This window comes from Meleagris gallopavo, chromosome 1 (assembly GCF_000146605.3).
Source record: "Meleagris gallopavo isolate NT-WF06-2002-E0010 breed Aviagen turkey brand Nicholas breeding stock chromosome 1, Turkey_5.1, whole genome shotgun sequence".
In the NCBI taxonomy this organism is placed as follows: Eukaryota; Metazoa; Chordata; class Aves; order Galliformes; family Phasianidae; genus Meleagris; species Meleagris gallopavo.
Genome location: NC_015011.2, coordinates 124930841 through 124957329, shown reverse-complemented (window position 1 = coordinate 124957329; position 26489 = coordinate 124930841). Strand labels below are relative to the sequence as shown.

Genomic DNA, 26489 nt, shown 5'->3' with positions numbered 1-26489 from the left:
GAAGAAAAGAGAGGAGAGGGGAGAAACAAAAGGTTTATTTTTGTACTTGAGAGTGGGACTGCTTGAGGCCTTTTTTAGAGGGATAGGGCATTACATGAATTTATCTCACTAACACGTCCTATTTTTTGTTGGAAAACACTTGTAAGTATTGACTAGTGCAAGGCTTTCAGGGGAAACAAGGACTGCCATTAACTCTGTTGGAACTGACTTTCGTAGTCTTTTGTTAACCGCAGTGTTGGAGGAGTTAGGATGCTTTATCATAACCAGGGACCAATCACATTAAAGTCTGGCTTACAACCACAGCACTAACTTACTTTTATCTAATTCACACACGCAGATCACCACATGCTGGTCTCATTCTATTTCATACCGTATTGCAGCTTTTCCCAGGGTCTCTTTGTAGCCGTATGCAAGGGCTTATATTCTTCCTTCTCAATATTTCTACTGCTTCTGCAATTTCTTGATCTCTCTCTTTCCAGATACTTTTCCATCCCTCTTTGTCTTAGAGCTCTCTCTTCCTCCTCTATGCTCAACAGCAGCTCTCCAAGAGCCAATCCTGGGCAGAGAATGTGGCAGTATTTTTTGGCATACACCCAGTATGAACTAAGACACCCCAGCTCTCACCTGGATACCCTGACTATTAGGAACAACAGTATCCTGTAAATCCTTCCTCTCTTCCTTGAGACCCATATATTTTCAATAGAATAATCACTAGAAGAAGGAGCATGAGGAATACATAAAACAACATTGATTATCAGAAAATTTACTTTGAAACTAAGATATCTGGCTTCCATCTCCTCTTTCAATGGATGTTTCATGATTCAGAGATGTATTGAAAGAGAAAAAACATAAGTAAGAATACCCTGGAGCTTGGTGAACCTTAAGAACTTGGAGGGTGGAAAATGTACATCCATCTCCTACACCTTGTGTCAATTACACAGAGCATGTTTAATTAATTAATTAAACAAGCATGAGTAAAACAGTCACATAGGCATTACTTCTTTCTTGACTGGACTGTGAGGCCAAACTGCCCCTGTATCGGGCTCTTCCCTCTTCTTATTCTCTGCTAAGCTGTTGGGTTCTGTCTACCTCAGATTGACCGGCGTTCAAGCTCTGCAAGGAGTCTTAGAACAAGTAATCCCAAATTACTGGTTAGCATCAGTCTTCATGACACCCTTTCATAACTGTTTTCACTCTCAGCTTTTTCTAGCTCAGTTCTCCCAGTTCAGTGATTGGGCCAATGGAAGAGTTGCCATGTTTTCATGTATATCATTTACTGAAGAACAGCAGCAACACAGCCTCTGCCTACTCACATGTTCACACAATGCAGCCATGCAGGTGCAGGCTGTAGAGTGCTTAGTTTTCCTTTCCCCCTCACTATTAGAAAATATTCACCTGTAAATTTTTTGCTCCTCGACATGGCAGAAAACTGAGGACAAAACTGAATTCTTAGTAATTAATATCATTTGACCGCCTGCTGTTGCAAAGTTCTCTTTTCCACAAATAGCTTAGCATATTAGAGCTATCACTCTCACACAAGCACATGGGCCAGGAACAAAGCATACAGAACAGTTTCTCAAGGAAAGGCTGGAGTGAATGAGCTATTTGCTTCATCTTACATTGTCAGCTCCTCACATTGGCTTTTTAAGCCCCATGCATGCCCTCCTGTTCAACTGTGATTGCCTCTATGCAACACATTTCTTTTCAAAGTCTGGCTCTCTGGTTGGCTTCACACTTGAACATTATAATACCAAAAAAAAAAAAAAAAAATCATTTGCTGACAAAACTTTCCCCCATTTAAAAAGAGCTTTACATGACAAAACATCTGTCACTCCCTAAAGAGGATTGAAGCTTGTAAGCTTCAAACTGGCATTTTTCCACAATTGGCCTAAGAGGGATGTCTAACTAAGAAGAACCCAAAACAACCATACTACTAACTATTAGAAAGAGAACAGCTGCTTGCAAAATTCAATAGTGTTTTTTTGTTTGTTTGTTTGACTTCTACAATTTCACAAGAATTCAAATGTAATAGTTGTGTATTGGTACTTTGCACATTTTTCACTTAGTGCTGAGTATAGTTTTTAGTTTGATAGTGGGAATAGTCAATTAGTATGCCCTAATTCTTTCAACTGAACACTTCAAAACAAAAATTGATATTGGTGGATTTTTGTTTTGTTTTGTTTTTGTTCTGCATCCCATCAGAATAAAAAACAATTGAGCAGCTAGGGTTCTAGTCTGCTAATGATGGAACAGAAATGGTAGTATATTATCAATTTGAGACACTGTAAGTCAATATAATAATTAAGCATTGAGATGCTCAACAGTACATGGCAATAGAAAAGTTAAATAACTTTGAACACACACGTGTATATCATGAGTGAGGTCTCAGTATGTTTCATAGTAGAGAAAACTAAATGAAAGCTTTCTGCTAAACAGGCATCCTCTGCTCAAGTGAACCCAATAGCTCTCTTATGCCACACAACCACATTTCTGCTTTCCTTCCACTATCACTCTAGGAGCAGTCTCACAGTCCTTCTCACTGCAAACCAATAATTTCCCTACTGATCCTGTGAGCACAGATTTGGGACAAAGGAAGAATTTGATTTGGTTGATTATTTTTATTTTTTCTTACAGAAGTGAGGATTATGTAAATGAAACTGTGATGAAACACACATTCAAGCAGATTCAATAAATAAATAAGGGATTATTTTTTGTTACTCCAGAGCTTAATCTTTTTAACGAGACATAAAAGTTAAAGAAAAAAACTTCCAAGGACTATAACATAAAATGAACAACAAACTCCAGTGCCAAATTCATCTAAACATAACCTCAGAGGAGTAATTCTACATCTTGGCTTGATCACTTTTTTTCCCCACTGTCTAATTTCTCATTAAAAGTTCACAACAAAATCAATGAACTGCCAATTTTTTTGGTTTCTTTTTCCCCCTACTTGTAAGAAGTTAGTGTTATTACCTGACTGCCTAAAAGAGGTACAGCCAGAAATTACACCAAAGAGAGAAAGGGACCAGAAGGGCAACGTGAAATGAATGCCACAGGGTATAGTTACTCAATTATCCACTCTTCCATCACTTTTATATTCCAAAGAAGGCCTTTCTTTTTTCATTAATATAGTTTTAAATAGCATCATAAAGTAATTGGCTACATGGGATTACTATACATCTTATTTCTTTAGAGATATATTTTTCTATAGTGCCCTTTGAGGCTCACTAACTCCTAAGTTGAAAGCAGCTGATATCACTTCCTTACTGTGGATCATAAAGGAGAATTTCAGATTTGGTTGACACAAAGCCATGTCATTTGGTTTCTCCCATGGAATCAGCACTAATGATGATAAGATCAAGATGACTAAGGAACCTTCCTTTGTGGACACAACTTGAACATGCAAAGACAAGATGGAAAGAAGTAAGCTGTACTTTTGAATATGTCAGGGCAGACATAAAGAACATTGTCCATGCTGTCACAGAGCAGTGTGAAATCTTCCTGCAGAGTAATGGACTCAAGAAGGTCCTGGATCAATGTCTATAGACTGCAAAAGCAACTTTCATTAATAAAATGTTAAAAATAGCCAGATTGATACTTTTCATAAAGGCTAAGGAGAACGAACAAAGTTCAAAATCAAAAATAAGTCTGCACTGGTGTTTTGTACTATGTTAAAACCTGTGTTTCCAATAGAGCACACTATAGCACATAGTGCAGTTCAGTGTAAACATACACCTCAGCCAGCTGCATTCCCACTGAAAAACTCTGGAGCTCATTTGCATTCCAGTTCAGAAGAAAATGCCTGTATTTCCTACGGTAAGCAATACTGGAGGAAGTATGGTCTTAACAAGAAGGCTGACTTCTTTCAGTTTGAAAGATGCTCCAGGACCAGAGCAGATAGTCCAAACCTTTTTCACACAGAGCCTGGGCAGCCTAATGCAATGCAGTAAAACCTGAAGGGAACCATTCTTCAATACATGATGGAAACAAGAAGGCATTTTGATGGGCAGGCAGCTCATAACTATTTGCAAACTAGCCACAAAATACCCACAGGATTATGCTGCAGACAAATGGAACTGTTCAGACCAGAACAGGGTGACTATCTAATCTCCTCAGAAAAAAAGGACCCCAGATAACTCAAGAACATTTTCTTAAAGATAATTTTAGTGACTGAGATAAATCCTGTGTTCTCTTGGATAGATTCTTCAGACAGTCTTGTGTCAGCGTACATTTGAACAATTTAGAGAGCCTGGCAATCTTATCCTTGAAAGATAATTCAGCAATTTAAGTTAAGTAGATGCATTAAAACAAACCATGCAGGCATGCCAATTTAGTCAACCCTTTTAAAGAAAAAAAGGATTAGGTCTCCTCTTTTTTTAATAGTAGTTTTCCAAGTCAAAGAACAGTTTACATTAAAAGTTAATTATTATTCTGCTGAAACTAATCAAACAACTTGGGAACTTGCAAAGGTTTATCCATGTTTTTATCTGCATTCTGTTGAGTGGTCCCGATGATTTAAGGGTAATTACTCATATTAGAGGAGACATACAGATCACACTGATGTTTTAATTGTACCTAGCATACATTTGCTAAAATACAAAGAGACAGATAAGATTCATCTCCACATGAAAAAAAAAAAAAATCAATTATATTGCAGAAGCAAGAGAGGTAAAAATCAAACAAGAAGAAACTTTAGGAGATCCTTTCCCAATCCCTAATTTATTACTATAAAAAAAGAGATATGTATTTGCCAATAAGACAGCATGGAAATGGCTCTTTAATCGTACTCTACCCCTAAATCACACAATGACTACATTTTACTCAATAGGAAAACAGTGTTATCAAAAGATCTGGAGCTACTGCCTGCCTTTGCAGGAAGGTGGGCTCCCCCATAGTTTTCATCTCTAGCACCTGTGATCATGATTTCCAAACATGGTTCATAGTAAGTTACATGCAGCCAGTACAAAAATTCCTGTGAACAACAGGAAGAAATACAGTCAGCAGACTGACAGCTAGTCTGTAAGAATATCCTGTATCAGGATAGTTAGCAGGACAGTACACAGCACTTGTAAACACATCAGTAATTAGACATATATGAGAATCCACAAAAGAAAATCCTTGTTAAAGATGCATTTTTCCTGCCTTCTTCCTGACACTGCATACAACTTGTACTTTTTATACTCTTTAAAAACCAGGTGACATTAGCTCAACGCTACCACATGCTGAATTAAGGAACTTTTACAAGATTTTATTCTGTCCACAAAATTCTTAGTCAACACAACAAATCCTCAAGTACCCCAAAAATCATTTCTAAAGGATTTATAGGGCTTTTGTGGTCAAGTTGTCAATTTGATTATTTTTTAATATTTCAAAAGCACAGCCATAACGATTTCCAATTCTCATTCTGAAGTAAATACCTTCACATGCTCATAAAACCTTGACTTTGTTTGATGTAGATTTACAGAGTACATGTATACTTTAGGTAAGAAAGGTGAGCAGCAAGGCTCATCTGGCTAACCTGATTCTGCTTTGTCCAGATCAGAGAACTTATAAAATGCCCCAAACCTCCTACTCTCCCAGTACAAGTAGATTTCCCTCTAAATTACATGTAGTGGTACAGGATACACCTTGCCCCTTTCCAGCAATGCAGGGATGTGACCAGCATGCCCAGAGCTACGCAAAGCCCCTGAGACTGCAACTCCTAACTTACACAGAAGCAGCAGAGAACTGTGTGAAGAGGAATGAAATGCTACTTTTGGTTGAAAAGCCTATTTAACTAACAGTGAAACTTCACCAGGATTTCTGTTACACTCCTGATCTGCAATATGTTTCTGTTAATTTAATTTTAATTAATTGATTTTTTAAAATCTTATTGAACATTAACCTGCTTTGAAATCTACCATGTTTTTCCTGATCTACAAAAGGAGTCTCCAGCATCAGGATCTGGAAATTGTTCTGATACTCTACTTAACCACTGCAGTTTAAGCCATTTTGAGCCTCCAGACAGCCTGTATTCTTCAGGAGCTCAGATAGATACATCTCTCTCACCTTATATATATATACTTTATATATTTCTGAATACCTATAAGTAGTACTGTTAATCTTTTTCACCAGGAAAGACTGGACAACCACTCCCCATACCTACACTCTCCCTGATTCATGAAAGGATACATATTCCTTTTACCCTGAATATGTGATGTGGCAACATCACATCCATTATCAGTTATCAGTGCCATTTTTATATTTTCTGTCTTAGCCATAGTGATTCAGTTTATGGTCTTATGATGCAGTTTGGAAGTTCACATGCAGCTTTCCTAGAGAGACAAGGGCTGGGGCCTGAAAACATCCTTATTTCTGCGTGGTTTGTGACATCAATTAGAGAAGAAACAGGATCTTGAAAAACCAAAATTGGTCCATGGCTGCTATTAAAATTGAGATTAGTTTGGAAATCTAGTGATCTACCACTGTCCTTAGGCAATTAAAACTGCTTTGATGTCCCCATTAAGCTTCCCATTCTCTTTAGGGGAGAAACAACAATTGCTTATTGAAAATACATATCTTCTCTGCAAGAAAGTAAAATAAATCTGAACTGGGAGAAAAACTGTGTTTGTCCTTATTCTTACCTTCCCTGCATGGGGACTTGAGTGAAATCCTTCCCCAGAGCAACACAGCCATCTTCTTCAATTGCTGCTTTTTCACAGGGGGTATGTGGCTCTCCAAGACTCGTTACCATGCCATGATACTCTTTTAAGAGCCACAGCTCACTGCAACTTCTGGTCCCTGGTTTGGTTGCCACTGTTGCAGATAAACTGGTTTGATGTGAAGGGGTCCGATTCAGCTCCATTTCTTGTCTAGAAACCGTACTGTCATCCTTGTTATCCAAGTACATCTGTTCCTAGTGGCAGTTCTCCTAAAAAAAAGAAAAAACAAATATATTACACTAAACTGAATTGACTCAATATTTACTCCAATATAAGCACGTTAAAAATGCCAAGCAGTAGATTATTTTTTTCTTTCACCTTTAGCTATTTCCCTTGTAGATTTATTTCAATCAGGAATAATTCCAATGTTTTAAACCTCTTTGCAACTTCAAAATTAGCCATTATAGAGAGCATAGAAGCATGCAAAGAGACCTTTTCCATGTCTGCCATGATTTTCTCCCACAAATTCACCCAGAACTTGCACTCTCCTGTCCCACACAATGAGCCAGAATCATCTCTGGATCAATGAGGACGGGTATTGAGACTATACTTCACAAGACACAAACAGCCACAGCACTATCAGCGAGCTTTGTACTTATGAAGTAAAAACCAAAAACACCAATCCTTTTACATGTATGTAAATGGAAATCCAGCTAATGCCAGGAAGAATTATCTCTGATTTACAGACCTCTTAGCACTAGGAAAGTGGGACTGAGAACGAAATTTTGGCCAATCTGATAAGACCCAAGCTCCTGCAGGGTGCAGCCAAGTTACTGGCCTGCTGTCTGACACCCAGAAGCAGGCCTGGGACCAACAGGGAACCGTTCAGAGGCCCCAGGCTCAGAAAATCTCCCATTGCATAACATCTTCTGGGGTTGTCATAACAGCATTTCACCAACTCAACCAGCTCCTCCCCTGCCCACAGCAGTGATCCTGCACTGTCTTCCCAGCCTACATAAAGTCACTGCTGCTCTGAAGTGGTACCACAGCCAGCAGCCCCTTGTTAAGCAGATGGGATTCTTGAGGTTTACGGAGACAGCATTCCATTTTACCAGCTGCCAATTGCACTTACGAAATGTGAATATAACCTTGATGAAAATTAGGTTCTATTATATGATTATTAACAATGATTATAATAAAACTTTGTGCATAACAGTCGAAAAGCTTTTATACTCTAATCATTACAATTCAGTGTGAAAAGTTACAAAAAAAGCACTTCAGAATATCACAAAGTGCCCAAATCAGACACAGAGACCACATTAGAGAGCAGCCCTTCTTGAACGCACGCTGAGGGATGTAATTATGGGCTGTTCGACTGCAAAGTGACAAAGCCACACTGAGGACAGCAACAGCCTGGGACACAGGTTTGTCAGCTTCGTGCATCCCCACAGCAAGGGAAGACAGCCATTTTGGAGCACGTCCCCACTCCTTCCTCTGGAGACCTCAGCAAAGGACAGGAAGATAGATGCGCTGGGCCATGGAGCAGAAACAGCACCATATTAGGGAACAGGCTCAGCAGGAGAAATCACTGGATATGGAAATAACAAAAAGCTAATCATGGATTTGTGCAGCTTTGGGCTCTCCTGGTCCTACAGACTAAAAGGTGACTGAGGCTCCTGAAAGGAAAGGCCAAAATACATACCACTAGAAACATAGATCTCGGCTACAAGCAAAGGCAGGCTTGCAAAGCAAACCACAATAAGAATTTCCCCAGGTGGCATTTCTTTCTCTAGCACCGCATTTCTTTGTTTTTCTACTCCCAGCATCCTTAGCTCTCACATAATAATCTTCTTCATCTGTCCTGATAAGTAGTTTGACTAATTTGATTCTTCCCTTCATTAGCATTAACACAAATAAGCCTTTGATTACTTGTTCTTGGTTTTCCTCTAGTTATTGTTACATCTGTCACTCAGTATAAAGAGCACAAGTACGGCTGGTGTAGCATCAGATGCATCACCACTGAGCTGATCCAAGGCATCTTCACAGTCTGCAAAGCACTGAGTTTTTGTGAACCAACACATAGTCTTGAGTGAGAAGCTTGGAGAGCTACACTCTCTGCATTGTACCTTGAGACCAATGGCTGGCAGTGTTGGGAGAGCCAACTCACAGCTTGTAGAGGCCAACACCAGCCACCAACACCCTTATGCCACCTCTGGTAGCCTGTGGCTCTACCATTTGCAGCCCACACTAAAATCACAACCTGCCTTTCACTCTAGCAGATAACTTTTAGATAACTTTGGAATGCAAGTACTTCCAACTGCAAATGGAAAAGACAATTTCTCATCTTCAGTCTCACCGAATGGATTTACATACTGGTTTTATCAAGACACTCTGTAAGTCAAAACTAAGATATCTGCTTACTCGTTACATTTTTTCATAACATTTGGTTTGTCTGAACACCTGCTGTGAAAATACACAGGCTTTAAAGTGAAATCAGGCTGTGGAAACATGAGCTTCAGCTGTACTAGCTTTTTCAACATGAACACAAAATCTAAAATTGATCATGTCTCCCCCTAAAAGTGTGAGATAGATATATCCTGAGGTGAGTAAGGACTAAATCAGTTAGGCTCTTATAAGTACAGAGCTATAACATGAAAGACATTTATTTTAAGAATTAACACCAGTGAAAAATAAAAGAATGCCAAGGACAAGAAGCTTGAAAGAAAATCTGATGCCTGAGTATAAAATCATAAACCACATTACTGTACATTCAAAAAAGCTTTGCAAAAAATAAAATAATACAGCATCATTTTGCCACTAGAGACAGGTTTGATTGTGACTACCTACGTAGCTAAAACATTGCTAAGGCAACTATCACCATGGTATCTAAGCTTCTGAGACATCAGTGCATTTACCATTCAAGAAATTCTCAAATGACTACAATTCCCTGTAGTTACAGAACTTTTCTTCACTTTTATTTTTTCTTCATTTTTCTTATCTACGTTATTGCCATCAGCAAGAAGACATAGGTGAGATGTTATCTTGAGAAGGTGACGAGATATTTTGATCAAGGAAAGTTCATTTTGTGTTCATCTGTCTGGAGCCATGCACTACCAAAGGTTTTATAGCCACAGCTAGAAATTGATATCTGGAGTTTGACTGTGAAAGGGCTAATACAATATTTAAGCAATATTTCTCATCCCTTTTCATCCCTTTCATCCCAGCCCAAGCAGTTGAACATCTGTTTTTAGAATACTTGCAAATAATTTGTTTTTTCTTTATGTTTTCAGTTGCTAATAAGATGAACAGGTTATCTAAAATGTTTTATATAAGAGAATTTCTGTAACCTGCTTTTAGTTGCAAAACAAAATGCTAGTGGCAAATGATGTAGCTAGTAATATATCATCATTTAAACCACTATATTCCTGAGAATCAATAATCACAGCATAGCATCTCTGAAAACAAAAATGAAATAGAATTTAATCTTAGAGCCCATGAGTCTACAAAATACGACATCTTGAGATAATATCCATAAGCACTATATTTTTTGTCTTGCATATCTCACCATGCCTCAAGACCTTTTTCCCACTAAGACTGGAAAAGACATTAAAAAAATATTACTTTTACACTTAGTCACCTCTGAATTACCAGACAGAAACCCAAGCTTAAGAAAATAACTACTGGGAGAAGAACTTTGTGATGCTGCTAACATGGTATACCTCTATACCTGCCTAGCCTTTTTTTTAACAATATTCACATTCATCCCCCACTGTTCATGTCTGCGGGGGAGCATCTCACCCAAGACTAATTAAAGCCAAATCTTGTCCACCTGAGAAGGCTCTCTGCATCATCTGAGCCTAAATAAACTTCTATCCTACTGACTCCTCTTTCAGCCTGCCCTGCACAAGGAGCACTGCAGAGGCCAGAGGTACTGCTGAAAGGAAGCTCATGCAGTGCTTACATTGAGAGTTCACAAAGGCAGATGCACCACCAAGGCACATTTCTGTATATGCATTTCCCTCCAGGTATACATTTCATGACAGCTTCCCCACAAGTCAGACAAATGATACTATACTGGCTGCCTGAGGTAAACACACCTAAAAATTGTCTCAGCAGCAAGGAGGAGAAGAGCAGCTTTCAGACTGTGGCCCACAGAAACAGATCAGAATTTCAGCATTAAACCCCAGAAATCCTCCCGTAGCAGGTTGATCCCTGCAGAGCTATTGCCATGCATATCACTGGCCAAGAACTCGGGAAAACTCATCTCTAGAGCTGCAGCCTATAAAACAGACACCACACATACATGCACTCCCACATAACGACTGCCAAAACATGTTTATTTATATTTATTTAAATTGAGGAAAGGTGCTGGGGAGTCTAACACTGCAATTTGCAAGCAAGAATTCTCAGTGTTTCTAAATTGGTTGGTTTTCTCTTATAAATAGACAGTGTTTCTAACTGTAGAAAGTACAATACTGGTTTGGGCATACAGGGTGTAGCAGCTTACTTTGACATCCATTATTTGACAATATATTTCAGTGATGTTTTCTCTAAAAACCCTGCCTCTTCTACATATGGGATCCCCATTATCCCATTAAGTGGTGCTAGGAGCTGCACAGAATAATGCTGCATGGAGCAGCCCTCCTTTGCACGACCAAGTGGGAAGATTTGAGTGCAAGGCAGGCCACAAAAGAATGTGGTTTCTTTCCTTTCCATGTTTTTGGGCTCTTCCTTTTTTTCTGACCATCAGTAGCAAGAGGGGAATTATGTGGTTAAACTATTATCAGCATGACCTCTTACAGCCACCATTATGCCCCAGCTGCAAAAACAAGACTGCCTGAGACTTGCATCTGAGACATGTAAGTTTCCCTATTTGCATTCATCATGAATTCTTGGCCCAAGGTATTGATTTGGGCTATTTTAGCAGGTGGAAGTGGGATGATGTGCTGTAAGACGCTCTCTCCAATAGGGCCTGACCAACAAGAAATTGCTTCAAATTATTATAAGGTAAGCTGTTCCAGCTGGTTGCTTCCAGACAGGGCAAATCACTACAGCCCAGCTACCTTATATTCTCTCCCATCAGCTTGTAAAGTGTTTAAAATATCACTGTTACAAACTAGCAGAATTTCACAGTTTACAGTAAGTTGCATGCTCCTTAGTCAGGAGGAGCATGTCTGTCTGAGAGTATGGTACTTTTCTGACCCAAGCACTGAACAGCCAGATCTGCTGGAGCTGAGGCAGCACAGAATCATTTGTTGTGGCCTTGCATTTTATGCTGGCAATCAAGAATGGAAACACAGGTTTCCAGGAAGGGAGGAAAGGCTCCAGCCATGGTACCTCACAGGAATTCATCAGAAACCCTTCCATTTCACTGCTGAAATACAGAGGGGTTGCTGCAAGATGGCGGCTGCCAACTGGTGGCTTCTTGCTGGTGGGAAGCAGCCCATGGTAGATTATGGCTCTTACTGACTTCCCAGCTCAACAAGAGCTCTGACAAATTGCTTCTTAGACCTCACAGAATGAGGGAAGCAGTGAGTGAAGTTCTATGTGGGTTCTGGGTGTGGCTGCTGACAGGGTTTGGTGCTGACCCGGGCTGGTCATGAGGATTATCATGGTGGGGAGGCTAGCTACAGGGGAAGCTTATTGTATAGGGCTGATTGAACTAGCTCAATGGGGAAACCATCTGCAAGCTATGAGACGAAGACTTTGTAGAGAAACCACTTGCAGGCCACCAGGCAAAAGGAAAAAAAGATTTGTTCTAGTCTTCTTTTTAAAGTAAGTCTCACAGACAGTGCAACTCCGGGCAGCAAAAGCAAGCAGCCCAGGTCGGAGCTCCTTTGAGGAAGGAAAATGTCCAATTGCATCTCAAGAAAGCGCTAAGCTCTAGGGCTGGTGAAGAAAAGGAGCTGAGAAGCGAGGAGGGAAAGCACGGCACGTACACGGGCAGACGCTGACCCCTGCTGGCAGCCTCACCGCCTGCCAGAAACGGGATTTCCCCCGAATGAAAAAAGAGCAGACGTTTTAAAATCCCTAGCCACACTAGGATAGTTCCTGCTGTGGGATTCATCTGGATAAAACATCTATAAATAGCTAGGAGGCAGAATTTCTGCATAGACAGGAATGGTCTCATAGGGCTTTTGTACACAGGTGAGGAAGGAAATGTTTTGTATCTATCTTGAGGTCATCAATAGCAGTGGGCAGTTGGATTAAGAACTGGGGAAAAGAAGAAAAAAAAATACAGTTTATGGCTTCTCATTCCATCAAGCTGATGATGACATTGACACAGGGATTCCCATAACTGTCCAGACAGCAACTGACCACCCTGTTTGAGAGTTTCAGTTCCCCATGTAAGTACCACTCTATGAAAAAAGATATTCCTCAAAGTTAGTTGTTGTGGTTTGGGTTTGGGAGGTTTGTTTTTGTTTTTGTTTGTTTTTTAAGAAAAAAAAAAAGGTCCCTGAACATCTTTATGACAATGCTCTGCTCTTGCTCACTGCTTAGTCTAAGAAGTGAGTCTGGAGAGAGTTTTTGCAAGAGCCCTTGCTGAAGGAATAATCTAAGTGAAGAGCTATCAGTTTGGTCTTTAGGAACAGGGAGTACTGCAGGTAGAATGACAATAAAACAGGACAGCTGCTTGAAAGAAAGAAAGGAAAAAAGGAAAAAGGAAAGGAAGAAAGGAAGGAAGAAAGGAAGAAAATCCTAGCTAAAATAGTAATTTCCTTTTTCTTTCCTATTTCATTTGCCTAAGTGGTTGATTTAAAGTCTGTTCAAGTCAGTAGGCTGACTTTTAAAGCGTCTTATAAGATCATAGAGTTATAGAATAACTAAGGCTAGAAAAGACCACTAAGATCATCTAGCCCAACTCCAATTCATCCTCACCATGCCCACTTACCACGTCCCTCAGTGGCACATCCACACAGTTCTTGAACTCCTTTAGAGATGGTGACTCCACCATCCCCCTGGGCAGCCTGTGCCACTGCATCACCACTCTTTCTGAAAAGAGCTATAGAGAACTAAGCTACAGTTAGGTTTGTAAGGTTAAGTCCCCAGTTTATGCCCTAGATCCTCACACAGCCCATGGAGTGAGAGAGGAACAGACCACCAGGCTCACCTGAGACTGAGCACTTGAGGCAGGGTAAGTGCATTGTGCTCCAGAAATGTCTGCACCTCCTGCTGACTGCCAAGGCATGTGGGAGTAAAGGAGTTGCATACTAGAAAGATATCTCAGTTTAAATGAGATGATTCTCACCAAGTATCACAAGGTTTGTGTCATGGAGTGCAGTCACTGGAAACAAGAAACCTGTACCATGAAGCAACTTTGTACAGTTACTAAGACCAATATGGAGTCTCAGCCATTTGAAGATTTAATGCTGTCACATCTCTGAAACAGCACAGTTATTAAAGCAGGCTTCTTGATGTTTATCTAAACAAGTAAAAGGAAAAGGAAAAGAAAAATGAGTGTCAGTATTAATACAAGCCACTGGACAACTTGATCCGTTCAAGCACAATAGTTTTGTTGTCAGTACACAAGGGCTGTGAGACACCCTCACTGGAGCCAAAATAGCAGCAACATCACTGCCATGTAAGCTTATGTGTCTGAAAACTCAAAGTACTATGTTAAAAGGAGGCTGTATCAGAAGGAAAACGATATAATATTCAGATTTATTTATTTATTTATTTATTTATTAGGGCTTGGTCTTCTAGGGAAGAGAAGAGATCCTAGAAGAGACTAGCAAAATGTAACTGAAAATCATTCCGCATATGTTCTTTGCTTTGATTAAGAGATGCTGAGAAACTAAGCAGGCTTGAAAGGAAAAGCAGTATCTTTGCTATAACAATTCAAATGCAGAGAGGGATTTCTTCCCTCCTTGAGCTCTGCAAGCTTTTTTTATGCCATCAGTGCAGTGTTTCTGTGTTCTCTCAAAAATGACATCAATAGCAAATACCATGTCTCAAGAAAGCTAAATAGCCTGCTGGGATGCCGAAGGCCTTTCACGGCACCTCTGCATAAGAAGGTGAAATGATTGACACTGATGAGGAAAACTCCAGCACTACAGCCTTGCTAGAGGGCTTTTAAGAGTGTAGTACTTCTCTTTGGCACTTTTATAAGTGATCGTTATATATTCATGGGAAAGCACCAGAGTCTCATGTTCTCAGATCACCCTGAAGAGCAGCTGTGGGCAACTACTGAGGTGGAGGTGAATAACATCTGGCTCCACGGCCCCACTAGGGTTTGGGCCTCGCCAACTGTTGGAAGGAAAAGCAGCACAGGGAGACCGCAGGAGAGGCAGAATGGCTGTTGGAGAAGAGTATTCTGAAATTTGAAATTACTTATAACTGTTCCTTATTAAAGATTGCTGGAGCTGCTATTTTTACTTTACTCTAACCCAAAGACATGTCTTCAGACATGTCAGACTAAGCATATAGCAGTGTTCTGTTCTCCTATTTGTTGTGTATCGAGGTCTTTAAATTATAAATTTATAAATTATAAATTACTTATACAATTTTCTAATAGCAAGCAACCAGTAGGAAGAGGTTGATTAATTGATACTGTATTTTGAAATTCAAACAAGCCTGGTTATTTTCAGCTGTGTTTAAAAAAAAAAATCACTAAGCTGAGAAGGAATACAAGCATCAAAGGCCATTTTTTATTTTTATTATTCTATTAGCCCATATTCTGCTAATAAATGTTAGAAGTTCTTAACAAATGACTTTCAAGCTGAAGACCAGGCTCCCTAAAACGAAGTGCAGAAAAATGCGTTATTGCACCCAGAATGACATGTCTAGGTAGTTGTTATTCCCACAGTGTCAATCTTTCTTGTGTCTAACTTGATAAACAAGCAAGTGCTTGGAATTGCTGCAGCAGTTAGAATACCGATAGGAAATAAGTGTTCATGTCACATTTCTCATGTCCGCTGTTAGCCTAAATTTACTTCGTAGAAAAGATGATGATAAGGAGTCTCTTTGAACAAAGGAATTAGAGCATCCATATGACTTGGCAGCTGTGCCATGGAAAAAGATAATACCAACAGGTGCAGAAGAGCAGAGTTCATGGTACTGCTGGTTTCTCTTTTATTTTGAATATGCAGCAAAGCAGAATAAAATACAACTTTTTTCCTACAGAACTGAAGTTTAAATGGAGGTAGCAGTGATAAAGACACAGCTCTAGCTTCTCTTTTCATCCTAGCATCTATTAGTGTGCAGTTTGTTTATGCAGTGTTCTTTAGCACACATATTTCAATGACCAACAAAGCAGCATGCTGGGTATGATCATATTTTTCAAAATGAATGTAAATATTTATACACTGTTTTTTTTACTTCACTGCAGGTGAAAATAACCAACCCATTATTTGTTGACACTGGCCATAATAAATCCAAGATAATTAAACCAAGAAGGGATATTAAGGGAGTTTGTTAAGTATTTTGAGTGTATTCATTTCCTTGTACATTGGTCAAAAATTGGAGATTTTGTTGACTTTGTACAAGTAATTTGTAGGGGAAGGATATTTATGTGCATATTTATGCTATGTGATTTCATGGCTCTATTCAGAACTGTCACCACAGTGCCTCAGTGTGAGACAGACAGAAACAGCAATGCATTCTAGGAGCCAGACTGACCATTGTAAATGGGCATAGATGTTCTGATTTCAAACATCATTAGTAACACTAGTACTTATTTTTCTTTCCAGATAGCCAAAGGGATTTGATTCAGTTTTTCTTTCATTTCAGCAGAGTAGGGCCAGACGTAACTAAGCTAATAAGTTTCAGTTTGGAATATTTTAATAACCTGTGGTACTAATTAAAAATCAACCAATCTGAATAAGCAAGGATGAAAACAAAAACACAACTTACTTTTCTGGAATTTGGGCACTCCATTAGTACCCTACTGCCATACACTTTTTTTTAACTGCCTTGTATTGCAAATGAGCCTGCTTTTATATACATTTCTACTTCTTAGATTCAAAGGGAGTACGGCATCATCAATGAAAACTAGTGTGTCCATGCTGTTGATTGCATGGTTCATGTTACAGTCCAGACAAATTCATTAATTTCTCTCTCAGCTTAAAACTTTCTTACAAAACCAAGAGGCTGAAAGCACACACAGTGAGAGGTAGATTTGTGAAGCTGGCAGCTTTCTGGAGTGCAAAAGCTTATGAAAATCCAAATCCAAGCTAAAATGTATGGAATGTGAGCCTCGGGACTTTAACCAAAATACATGGAGGGTAGTGAGAGTCCTTCCACTGTCTTCACTCGACTTCACATCCAGCCCTTCTAAGATATAAGACAGGCTGAAAATGCTGAGCTTGCAAGATACATTTGGTTACAGATAGAAGGTGTCTGGCTCCATGACTCTGAAGAAAAGACTACGCATTGCACCCCAGGGCCACAAGATTAAAATTACAGAGAAACTGCACATTCCATGCTGGCAAGATGTTCCCAGGGGCACAAAGAAGGGAAATGCAAGAAGGGAGGGACGGCAGAGCAGCCCCTCAGGCCCACAGCACGAGGGAAGGTCTAGCAACAGGAATGCTGTTTCATTTCCATTCTCTGGAACTGCTCTACAGGTAGCACATTGCTTCCTCCTCCTTCACCCATGGCAGACACTCTTTTCATGTTGGTGGAAATTTGGTCATGAATGATTTTACTTATGTATCCCTAGGAAGAAGATAATTTGATTACAGCATAGAAGCAAAGCTTTCCTACCACCTTAAAAAGAAGAAGCAAGAGAATCTCCAAAGTGATAAAGCAAATTCACTGTTCCAGCAAATAAGGATTGCTTTAAGCATTTGGGAGTGAAGCCAAAGCCTAGGAAGCGCCACCAAACTGGAGATGAGAGTCAAGATTACTGTTTCCCACTTCACTCTCAGCTTGTCTCATGGCAAAAGTGGGCCTTGCCTTCTAAATAACACTTACCAAGTAGAATCCCCTCAGCAAAGCTGTAAATTATTTTGAGATTCTGAGGCAGACAGCACTGGGAAGTGCATTACAGTAGCAATACTTACTGCATTTTCTCAGCAAAATATTTGCACTGTACATGAGAGTACACCAAACTATGTTTTACCAATACAGGCAATGAAAGTGGGCTCTGCATGCTGATTATATTAACCAAACCTCCTCTGATGAGTGCTTATGTTCCTAGGCATTCACATAAGACTGTATGTTCCTCTGCAGAAAGCTCATTGCACCAAAGATTCATTAGCAAGTCATTCTGTGAATCCCAATAAACACTGTGCCCTCCCAGTCTCCAGAAGGTCTGAAGCAAGCATGCATTTCTGAAACAGCTGCTTAAAGATCTGAGGGAAACTTGGCTGAAAGAATAGCCACATGATCCTCCAGCTCCTTTAGAATGTTTGGCTTTCAAACACTAAGTCCAACGTGACCTGACAGCCTTATACAATTGAAAACTCAAAATTCACCAAACAGGCAATACAACACTGAGAAGATTAAGGGTAAGAGAGAGGCAGACGTGCATCTACCTTTCCCATTCTTTCTTTCTTTCCCACAATTTTTTACCCCTTCTTTCTTTACTTCTTTCTTTCCTATTCCTCATTAGAGGTTTTTAGGCTCTACCTACTGAAATTGAAGTGAAAACTTCCCCTAGGGAATCTGGCTGTTGTGCGGTGCAGTAAGGAGGCTCCCTTTTCTGACTATGGGGAAAAATCCATACAGGGCTTGTGGTGGCACAGCATTGACACGTACCAAGGCCAATCCTAAAGCATGTAGAGCTCTACACTTTTGAGTTCAGATGAGCATGTGTACTTTGAGTCCCAAAAGGAGGAACTCAGGAACCCATAAGCACAGCCTTTAGTGCTTTGTTTTTTCTCTTGCCCTTCATCATCACGCTCTCCCTTCAAGAATCCACACTGAAAACTAACTCTTGGAAAATATAATTTGCTATTCACAGAGCAAAACAGGGAGCTAACAACCTGTAGCATGGCAACTGGATCCACTGTGCTCTTAGTCCCTGACCTTATATTCAGGAGGCAATGACTTATTCCTAGTGCAGGGCACTGGTATAAATACAGATGGGAAAGGAGACAAAACCACTAGGTCTGACATTCACAATAATTACTCTTCTCCCTACTATAAAAGCTGTGCAAGATGCAAGTAGCTACTCCAAATCCTTTTTTCACAGATAAAGCAGTGTAAATGAGTTCTAGGGTTGCTCAAAATAAAGATATCTTCAAAGAGATTATTTGACCTACATAAACTTTGCAGCAATTCCAATATAATACAGGGTGTGTTTTTTTTTACCCTAAAACAATGTTGAAATCTCACCCTAGCAGTAAGAAGAAAGTGAAAGACAATGATTAGAGAAATTGGTGCATCCGACCGTCTTTAATTTAATCATGGATCTCACTTTGGGAAACATATTATTTGAAGATACATATGAATTTCACATCAGATTGGAGACATACATTTCTTTTACTTCATACCAGATAATTGTTACATTGTGGATAATTGTTAGATAAGGTATTCTTCTTTTGATTATCAGAGTTCACAAAAGTTACCTCATAGCAGAAACTATTCTGAGTTAACATAGTCGTGAACAATTCTTAATTACTAACTTCCTCTGACATCCACGTAGTCTGTATTTTAAAGCTAAATTTCAGTTATTTGAAAGTATATGAACTGTGTCTGGTGTTTGGGGTGGTAATTAATTTTTTCCTTAGTAAAGTCAAAGATAGCTATGTTTACTACATTCAACTTTTTTGAAAGTGTTCAGGAACAGTGTTGGATTCCATATGTTAAGCTTTTTTTCTAATTTCTGGGGCTTTACAGCAGGGACTGGGTAGATGCAGAACAATCTTTTTGCCAAAAGGATTGGTTTTTCCTGTGGCACTAAAGCCAGAAACCTCAAGGCTGATATCTAAGTTGAGCAGAGAATAAGATGCTAAAGAAAAATAATTCACATGAAGTAGGGCAAAGCCATCTGTAGTCTAGGAATGAGTTATAAACATATGTAAAGCATTTTAAAAGGAATGCAGAAGCTTGTTCCTTTCAAAACACAAGGACATACAGTAACATCTGTTAAACTGAAAGTTAAAATTGGCCGCAACAGTGGTGAAAAGTTTCCCTTTGAAAATAGAGACACATTTAAACTAAGATTACATGCCACAAAATTAATGAGACACGCTTTGGACAGTGTTGCCATTTGATTTTTTTATGATTATAAACTGCTTTAATAGAGCTGCCTGGGCCGAATCAGACCAAGGATCTGTGCATGCAGAGCTACACAAATAATAAGACAAGGAACAAAGACTGCAGACTGCTTACAGATGGTAAATCAGTACAGTGAGGAGCAGTGGCCCTGCAAGGTGCAGGAAGAACTCAGCCTGCATTCTCCTGCACTGTGGAGCAAGGACAAATGCAGTATCCAAACGTGGAAGAACAAATAGTGCACAGACATTGAGTTTGTTGTTTTCTTTCTATGTTAAATTTTTTTTTTTTCCCCACAAAGTGCTGTGTACAGTGCTGGATCCCTCCCTTTGGGAAAGGAATTTGAAAGAAGGGAATAGGGCAGAAAATGTACAATGCAAATAATCTGAGAATCTTACTGTGAGACAGACCAAAGGCTTTTGAGCTGTCCCATTTTTCAAAAATAGATGGACTCACTTACTAAGCCACCTCCACAAAGAGGAAATCTCTGGTACTGAAACACCCTCTAATTTAATGAAAAAGGCAAAACGAGAACTGAATTTATTTGGCTTCAGCTTCCAGCCATCAAACAGGAAACACGGCACATATTTCATGACTTATGTTTAGCAGTCACATTGATTAACTGCTGAAACAAACTACTGAAGATGGCTGCCTGGCAACGCCTTCCCAACTAGAGTTATCACTGGGACTTCTGCTTAGCCAAAACATGCTGCTCTGTCCAACATTTAGGAAAACTGGCTGAAATGTGGGAATGTGTAATACAAGTGCACGAGTCGGAATCGCAAGCTCTCTTTAACTCCAAATCCTATGAAAATATGTCTGTATAATTTTCCCTTCAGTCTATGATCTCTTGTGGTTAATTTGTCCAGCTCAGAAAATAAATCAGCATCAACTGAAATTCAGTTTTCAGACCTTGGCTTTGCATGTCTTTGATCTAAAAATTAAAAAATAAAATAAAAGGTGGGGGGCAGGGAATAGAAACAGTTATCACAGTAGAAAAGTTGTCTAAAAAATCCTTACAGTAATCTGTTCCTTTTGGACCTAAAAAACATTAGGCTTAATAAATAAATAAATCTTTTAGTTACTGGGATTTTTTTAATATACATTTCCATGCTTAATAAGCAGTTCTTCTGCTGGCAATTTTTGTTGAGCCCTGTTATTAATAGAGCCACTTCAGCAATGAAATAGGAAGCTGTAATCTCACTCTACATGCTTTGGCAGCCCTTGGCATGGGCAGGATGTCTGAGAGGTACTGTATTCAGACTCTTCCTTTCTTAATAATAATGACATAGATAATAAAAATCTGTCTTTAGAGCTTCCGTATAAAAGGGGAGAACTCATTAACTGAGATGCACACAAAATGCAAAGAGCTCATTATGCTTTTGGGATGAAGATACCAAGTTCAGCCAGACATTGTATTTTAATTGGATTTTCCAGCAATAAGAGCAAAAGGCTCTCAAAATGAACCCTCCAAGGAAGGAGAAGAATTGACTCTGCTCTCTCCCTGTGAGCCCCTGCAGGAACTGAGACATTTGAAGATCTTTCTTCCTCATGAATGCACTCACTCTACAGAGGAAGAAGCTCCATCAATGAGTGCTGGTTACTGCAAACTCCCTTCCCTGTCCTGAGGCACTGAACCTACATAAATGCCTTGAAGGGGCTTGGTTACATGCTTCTCGCATCAACCCAACCCTTGTGTCAGACCTGAAATTTCTTGACCCTGCTTCTCCTTGGGAAGCTGATAATATGGACTTTTGTGGCCAAGGGGTCCCTATGGGCTTACAGGTAGCTCTAGTGCTTAGGCAGCTACACTGGCAGGAAGGCAGCACTGCTTCCCCAGGCACTCGCTACAGCATGGGCAAAGCCCTACAGTGGATGTCACTGATTCACACTGTGGTTTTAATTCACTGCATAGCAAAATAGAGGATTCTTGCTCAGTTTTAACAGGCAGAAAGCCCAGAGCAGGGCTGCTTTCACACATAAACACTACAGAATGATTCAGATTGAAAGTTAGCCTGCAAAAGGCAGGGCTAATTCCAAACTGACAGCAGATTGCCAAGGGTTTTGTCCAGCTAATTTTTTAATACTTCCCAGGATGGATATCACTCAGCCTCTCTCTGCCTGTTCTGTACTTCAGCATACAAATTCCTTACATTCAAGCAGAGTTTTTCAGTACTGCAACTTGTGCTTGTTGCCTCTTGCCTTTCAATGTGCACATCTGAGAAGAGTTTCCTTCCCTCACTTCTACAAGCCCTTTTGATTGCTAAAGACAGCAATGCAATCCTCTCAAAGCCCTCTCTTTTTCAGGATCTCTCTGGAGATAGACCACAAACTCAAAAGCCTGCATACCGCATATTTCATATCCCTGATACTGATAACAGAAGTCAGTCAATTGGTACATGCAGCCTGAAGGAAGAGAGGGCAGAAGGTCAAAACGATGCCTTACCAGCCAAAATTGTGAGCTCTGGTAGCTCCAAGAAAACCTTTTAAAACCTCTGTCTCAGATGTGCTATGTCTGAACATTATATCAATAAACTTTAACTAATCATACATTTGAAATCTGTAATGATTTGATATTAAAATGGCCTTAAACTGCAGCAGTATTATAAATCCATCAGCAGCCACACTGTCAGCAGTTAGCCAGAGAAGGAATAAAATATGCTTTCTGAATCAAAAATGCCTCCCAAATAACTGTCTAATGTTTCACCAAGCATTTGAGGCAGAGACCGGGCTGCCTGTTAAACAGCAGCCCAGCTCCTGCCTCTTGGTTTAAAGGTTCTGTAGGATTCAGATACACCTTTGTCAAAACCTCCAGGAAAAAGGCTTACTAATGGCAATAGCAGACTGCATGTGTGGTTTTCTATGAGAAATGAAACATTTCCAGAAATTTTTGCATAAGCCAAGAATTTTGCACAAAACCACAGGTGTCACAACAACTACTAGGTAAGGGCCGTCTCCCAACCTGCTGGTACCTGAAGCTAGCAAAGGAGAAATTGCAAGGTGTGTGTCAATGATCCTTGGATGTGAAAACTCAAGCAAGTTGTCTCTGCAAACTTGGGATCAAGGTCAGGTTGTGCGGGTGCTCTCCTCAGAACCTTCCCTCTGACTAAGGCCTCCTTGCCAATCCTGGAGATGAATGTCCACAGTTGTCATCCACAAAACACTAGGTATGTTCAGTGTCATACATTAGTGCTTCCTCTGATAACTCTTAAGGTATTCGTATCCTAAAGCTGTTTTAGAAAAATGCTTTGAACAAAAGCTTGGTGACCCTGAAATGGGAAGAAATTAATCCTTATTGAAGTCAATGGCAAATACTTTCTTCTTTGCATGTCTGGCAAAAAAGAAAAATAGGCAATTCTGAAATCAAAATGAAGCTAAATAGATTTAGCAAGGCTGGAGTGACTTAGCTTCTTTGCCGTTCTTATATGAATGCAAATGAACACATCTACTACTATTTAATTTAGAGCAGTTGAAATACTAAAGCTGAAGCATGTGTGTTGTGACAGTTTTGAGACAATGTGACTGAAGCCCACTGCTGAAACTTGCCAGAGCCACTCCATAAGCAATTATCTAAGATGCAAAAAATGGTATCAGGAACAATGACAGGAAGGGTACAAAACACATCCTCAGTTATTACACCTACAATTCATGCTGAGAGCTGGAGTTTCATCAGGATGACATCAGGACATGTCATCTAGGATCATTCCCTTACAGAGATGTGCTCAAATGTACAGGGTCCAATATCCAACCTGTACCTCCCATGGCACAACTTGAGGCCATTCCCTCTCCTCCTATCACTGTTACCTGGGAGAAGAGGTCAACTCTCCACCTCACCACAAACTTCCTTCAAGTCGTAGAGAGTGACAAGGTCTCCCCTGAGCCTCCTCTTCTCCAGATTGAACAATCCCAGTTCCCTTGGATGCTCCCCTTAAGACTTGTGCTCCAGACCCTTCACCAGCTTTTGTCCTTCTCTGGACATGCTGCAGGGCCTCCATGACTTTCTTACAGTGAAGGGCCCAAAACTGAACACAGTACTCCAGGTGCAGTATAGACTAATAGTCCAAATATATATATTTGGTGTACACAGTGTCAAAGCTGTCCCATGCTGCCCAAAGACAAGTGATCATGTGACACATTGCATAAATTAGTAAATACCTGCTGAGAAAGAAATTCCCTGGAAAAAGAAGCATATAAAAAGTGTCTTCTCATGCACCAAGTCCCTGCTCAACCCCACACCAAATTAGGTGAGATTTTAGGTGAAGTTACTCTAGATTTGTTATGGCCAGTTAGCATTAGGTTATTGAGAAAGAGATTTCCTGGGCTCAAGCTAAAGCATTCAATGCTGCTGCAAAGCAGTTTGTCTAGCAAGGAGTTTTTAAAAAGCAAGAGGCTTTTTACTTTCCTATCAGAAGTTGAAGCATCAACTGCACTTGTGTGTATCACATACAGCCAGCCTAAAAGGAAAGGAAAAAGAAACTCTCAACATAGCTGAGAGGTACTAGAGAACTGACCTAATAAGGAGAGAAGCATATTGTGAAGAAAAATTTACAACATGGCTCAGTGAATCTGCTTGTATAGATCTCAGGGCAGCTCAGAGCTGCCCTTCCTCACCCCAAATTCCATGTCCTGCCTTCAAGCCCAATCCCCAGGGCTTTTCAGCTCCAGAGCTGCTGGGGTAGCTTTGTTCTTCATGGCCCTTGTTGGACTTCTGCAGCATGAATTTGCTCAGCTGCTTTCTGAACCCAGGAAAACATCAAATATTCACTATTTACTGTTGCAAAATGTTCTTGGAGGATGAAAGATCATTGAAAATGATGCTTTATTGAAAGGTCATTGCTGGACAACTGCAGACATTCTGGTTACAAGCAGGCTTGAAAGATAGACTCTAAATTATCAAAAGTCCAGAGGCTCATTGGAAATACAACAGAGCTCTCTGTTCAATCTAAAGCTAAATTTTTATCTGAATGTTCATTCATCCCAGCATATGATCTGATTTTGGGAATTCAGCTGTTGATATCTACCAGTTGGTAGTACTGTACTACTGTTGGAGCTATACTAATTTCTGCAGACAGATTGAACCTATCTGTTGTTGCATACCTCTTGGGTCAGCGCAAAGAAGATTGGCAGTTTGTGGTAAGGGCATTCATTTCTTGCGTGGAAGATGCAGCTTCGGATTTCTTACTTCTCTGAAAGACTTGTAGCCCTCTGAAGTCCCATACAGAATAAAAACAATTCCAGCTGGGAGGGATCTCTAGAGTTCACACAATCCAACCCTTGCTCAAAGGAGGTCTGGCTTCAAAGCTAGGTATGGCAGATAATAAACAATTAATGATGGATCAGATGGGGTACTCAAAGCAGCCTAGGAACTCCCTGAGTTCGTGAAACCAATGTGAGATGAGATATGAGTACAGAGTTTGTGCCTCCCACAGTGAAGCTTATCAACACAGCCACCAAGCCGTCCTTACTACCAAATTAATTATTTTTTCTCAAAACCAGTGGGAAAGCTTTGGAATTGTTACAGTTTCTGAGGACCGGAAGACTAATTCAATAGTGGAAGGAATCAGGCAGAGATGGGTATCTCCCTAATCATAGAATTGTTTGAGTTGGAAGGGACCTTTAAAGGTCATCTGGTCCAACTCCTCTGCAATGATCAGGGACATAAATCAGCTTATGAGACTGGTTTTCAAAACCAGTGCAAGTCCTTGTTTTATCAAGGTACTTCTTTAAAGCTTATCCTCAACCTCATCCCTGCAAGGCACTGCCAGAAACTACACCACATACCAGGCCCCCTAGCAGAACATTTACTGAATTTGAGATCATGATTTTTGCAGCAAAGCATACCAGGCGAAAGCCGGGCCCTGGCACACATGACAGCAGCGAGTGTACTTGGCTGACACTCATTCCTCAGCTGACTGTCCTGATCATTATGTAAAATTCCTCAGCTGGCAGAGCAACGCTTCTGGTGAGATACAGCCGGCCACAGGAACAGCTGGATACAAATTCACAGCATGAGGAGGCCTCATTCCCCCGCATGCTGACAGCAGTCCCTGAGTTGCTGCTCTTCCAGGGGCCTGGGCTGTCACGCAGACAGAGCTGCAGCTCAGGTGATGGATAATTGTCCACTACTGGATACAGAAAAGCATTTTTTTCTCCTGGGTTTCTTAGTAAAACATGCCAGGAAAAATTATTTCAGCATGAAATTGTATCTGCGGGGTGAAGTACCAGCTTATAAATTAAAGTAGCCAGATCCAATGCACTATGCAATTTTAAAGTAAATCAAGCAAGCGCGTGCAAACACAAGACTGGGGTTTGGGAGGAAAAAGGTAATATAAATTCAAATATGAAACATAGCACAAAAATCAAGGGAGTCTTGCTTTCAGTGGATTATAACAGGTTGAGTATTGCTGAAAAGATCAGGTCCTTGACTGAATCGTGATATATACTTGGGGGTATTTAAGGGTCTTCCAATAAGCTTTCTTGTGCCTATTAAGTGAGTGTGTTCTGCTGCCTTCTATGCAAAAGTGCTGCTGAAGCGTCTCTTCCTCTCTCCCCTAAACTGATATCCAGGAACTTTATCTCTGATGTGCAAAGATGTCCCCAGATAGAACCCCAGACAGAACCCCAGACTTCTATGTGTTGGGTTGGTTTTTTCCTTCTTCTGGCAATATTTTTATTCAAGGTTCTGTA

The 26489-nt window shown here is 40.1% G+C and overlaps 1 protein-coding gene across 1 annotated transcript in view; it reads right to left on the bottom strand.

The window, feature by feature from the left end:
- LOC104916345 (P protein-like) overlaps nucleotides 1–26489 on the bottom strand; it is a 67965-nt gene that overhangs the window by 31073 nt on the left and 10403 nt on the right. Inside the window, exon 2 of the mRNA XM_031557524.1 lies at nucleotides 6624–6910. Coding sequence (XP_031413384.1) covers nucleotides 6624–6889 — 266 coding nt within the window. The 5' untranslated portion in view covers nucleotides 6890–6910. The remainder of the gene's footprint in view (nucleotides 1–6623; nucleotides 6911–26489) is intronic.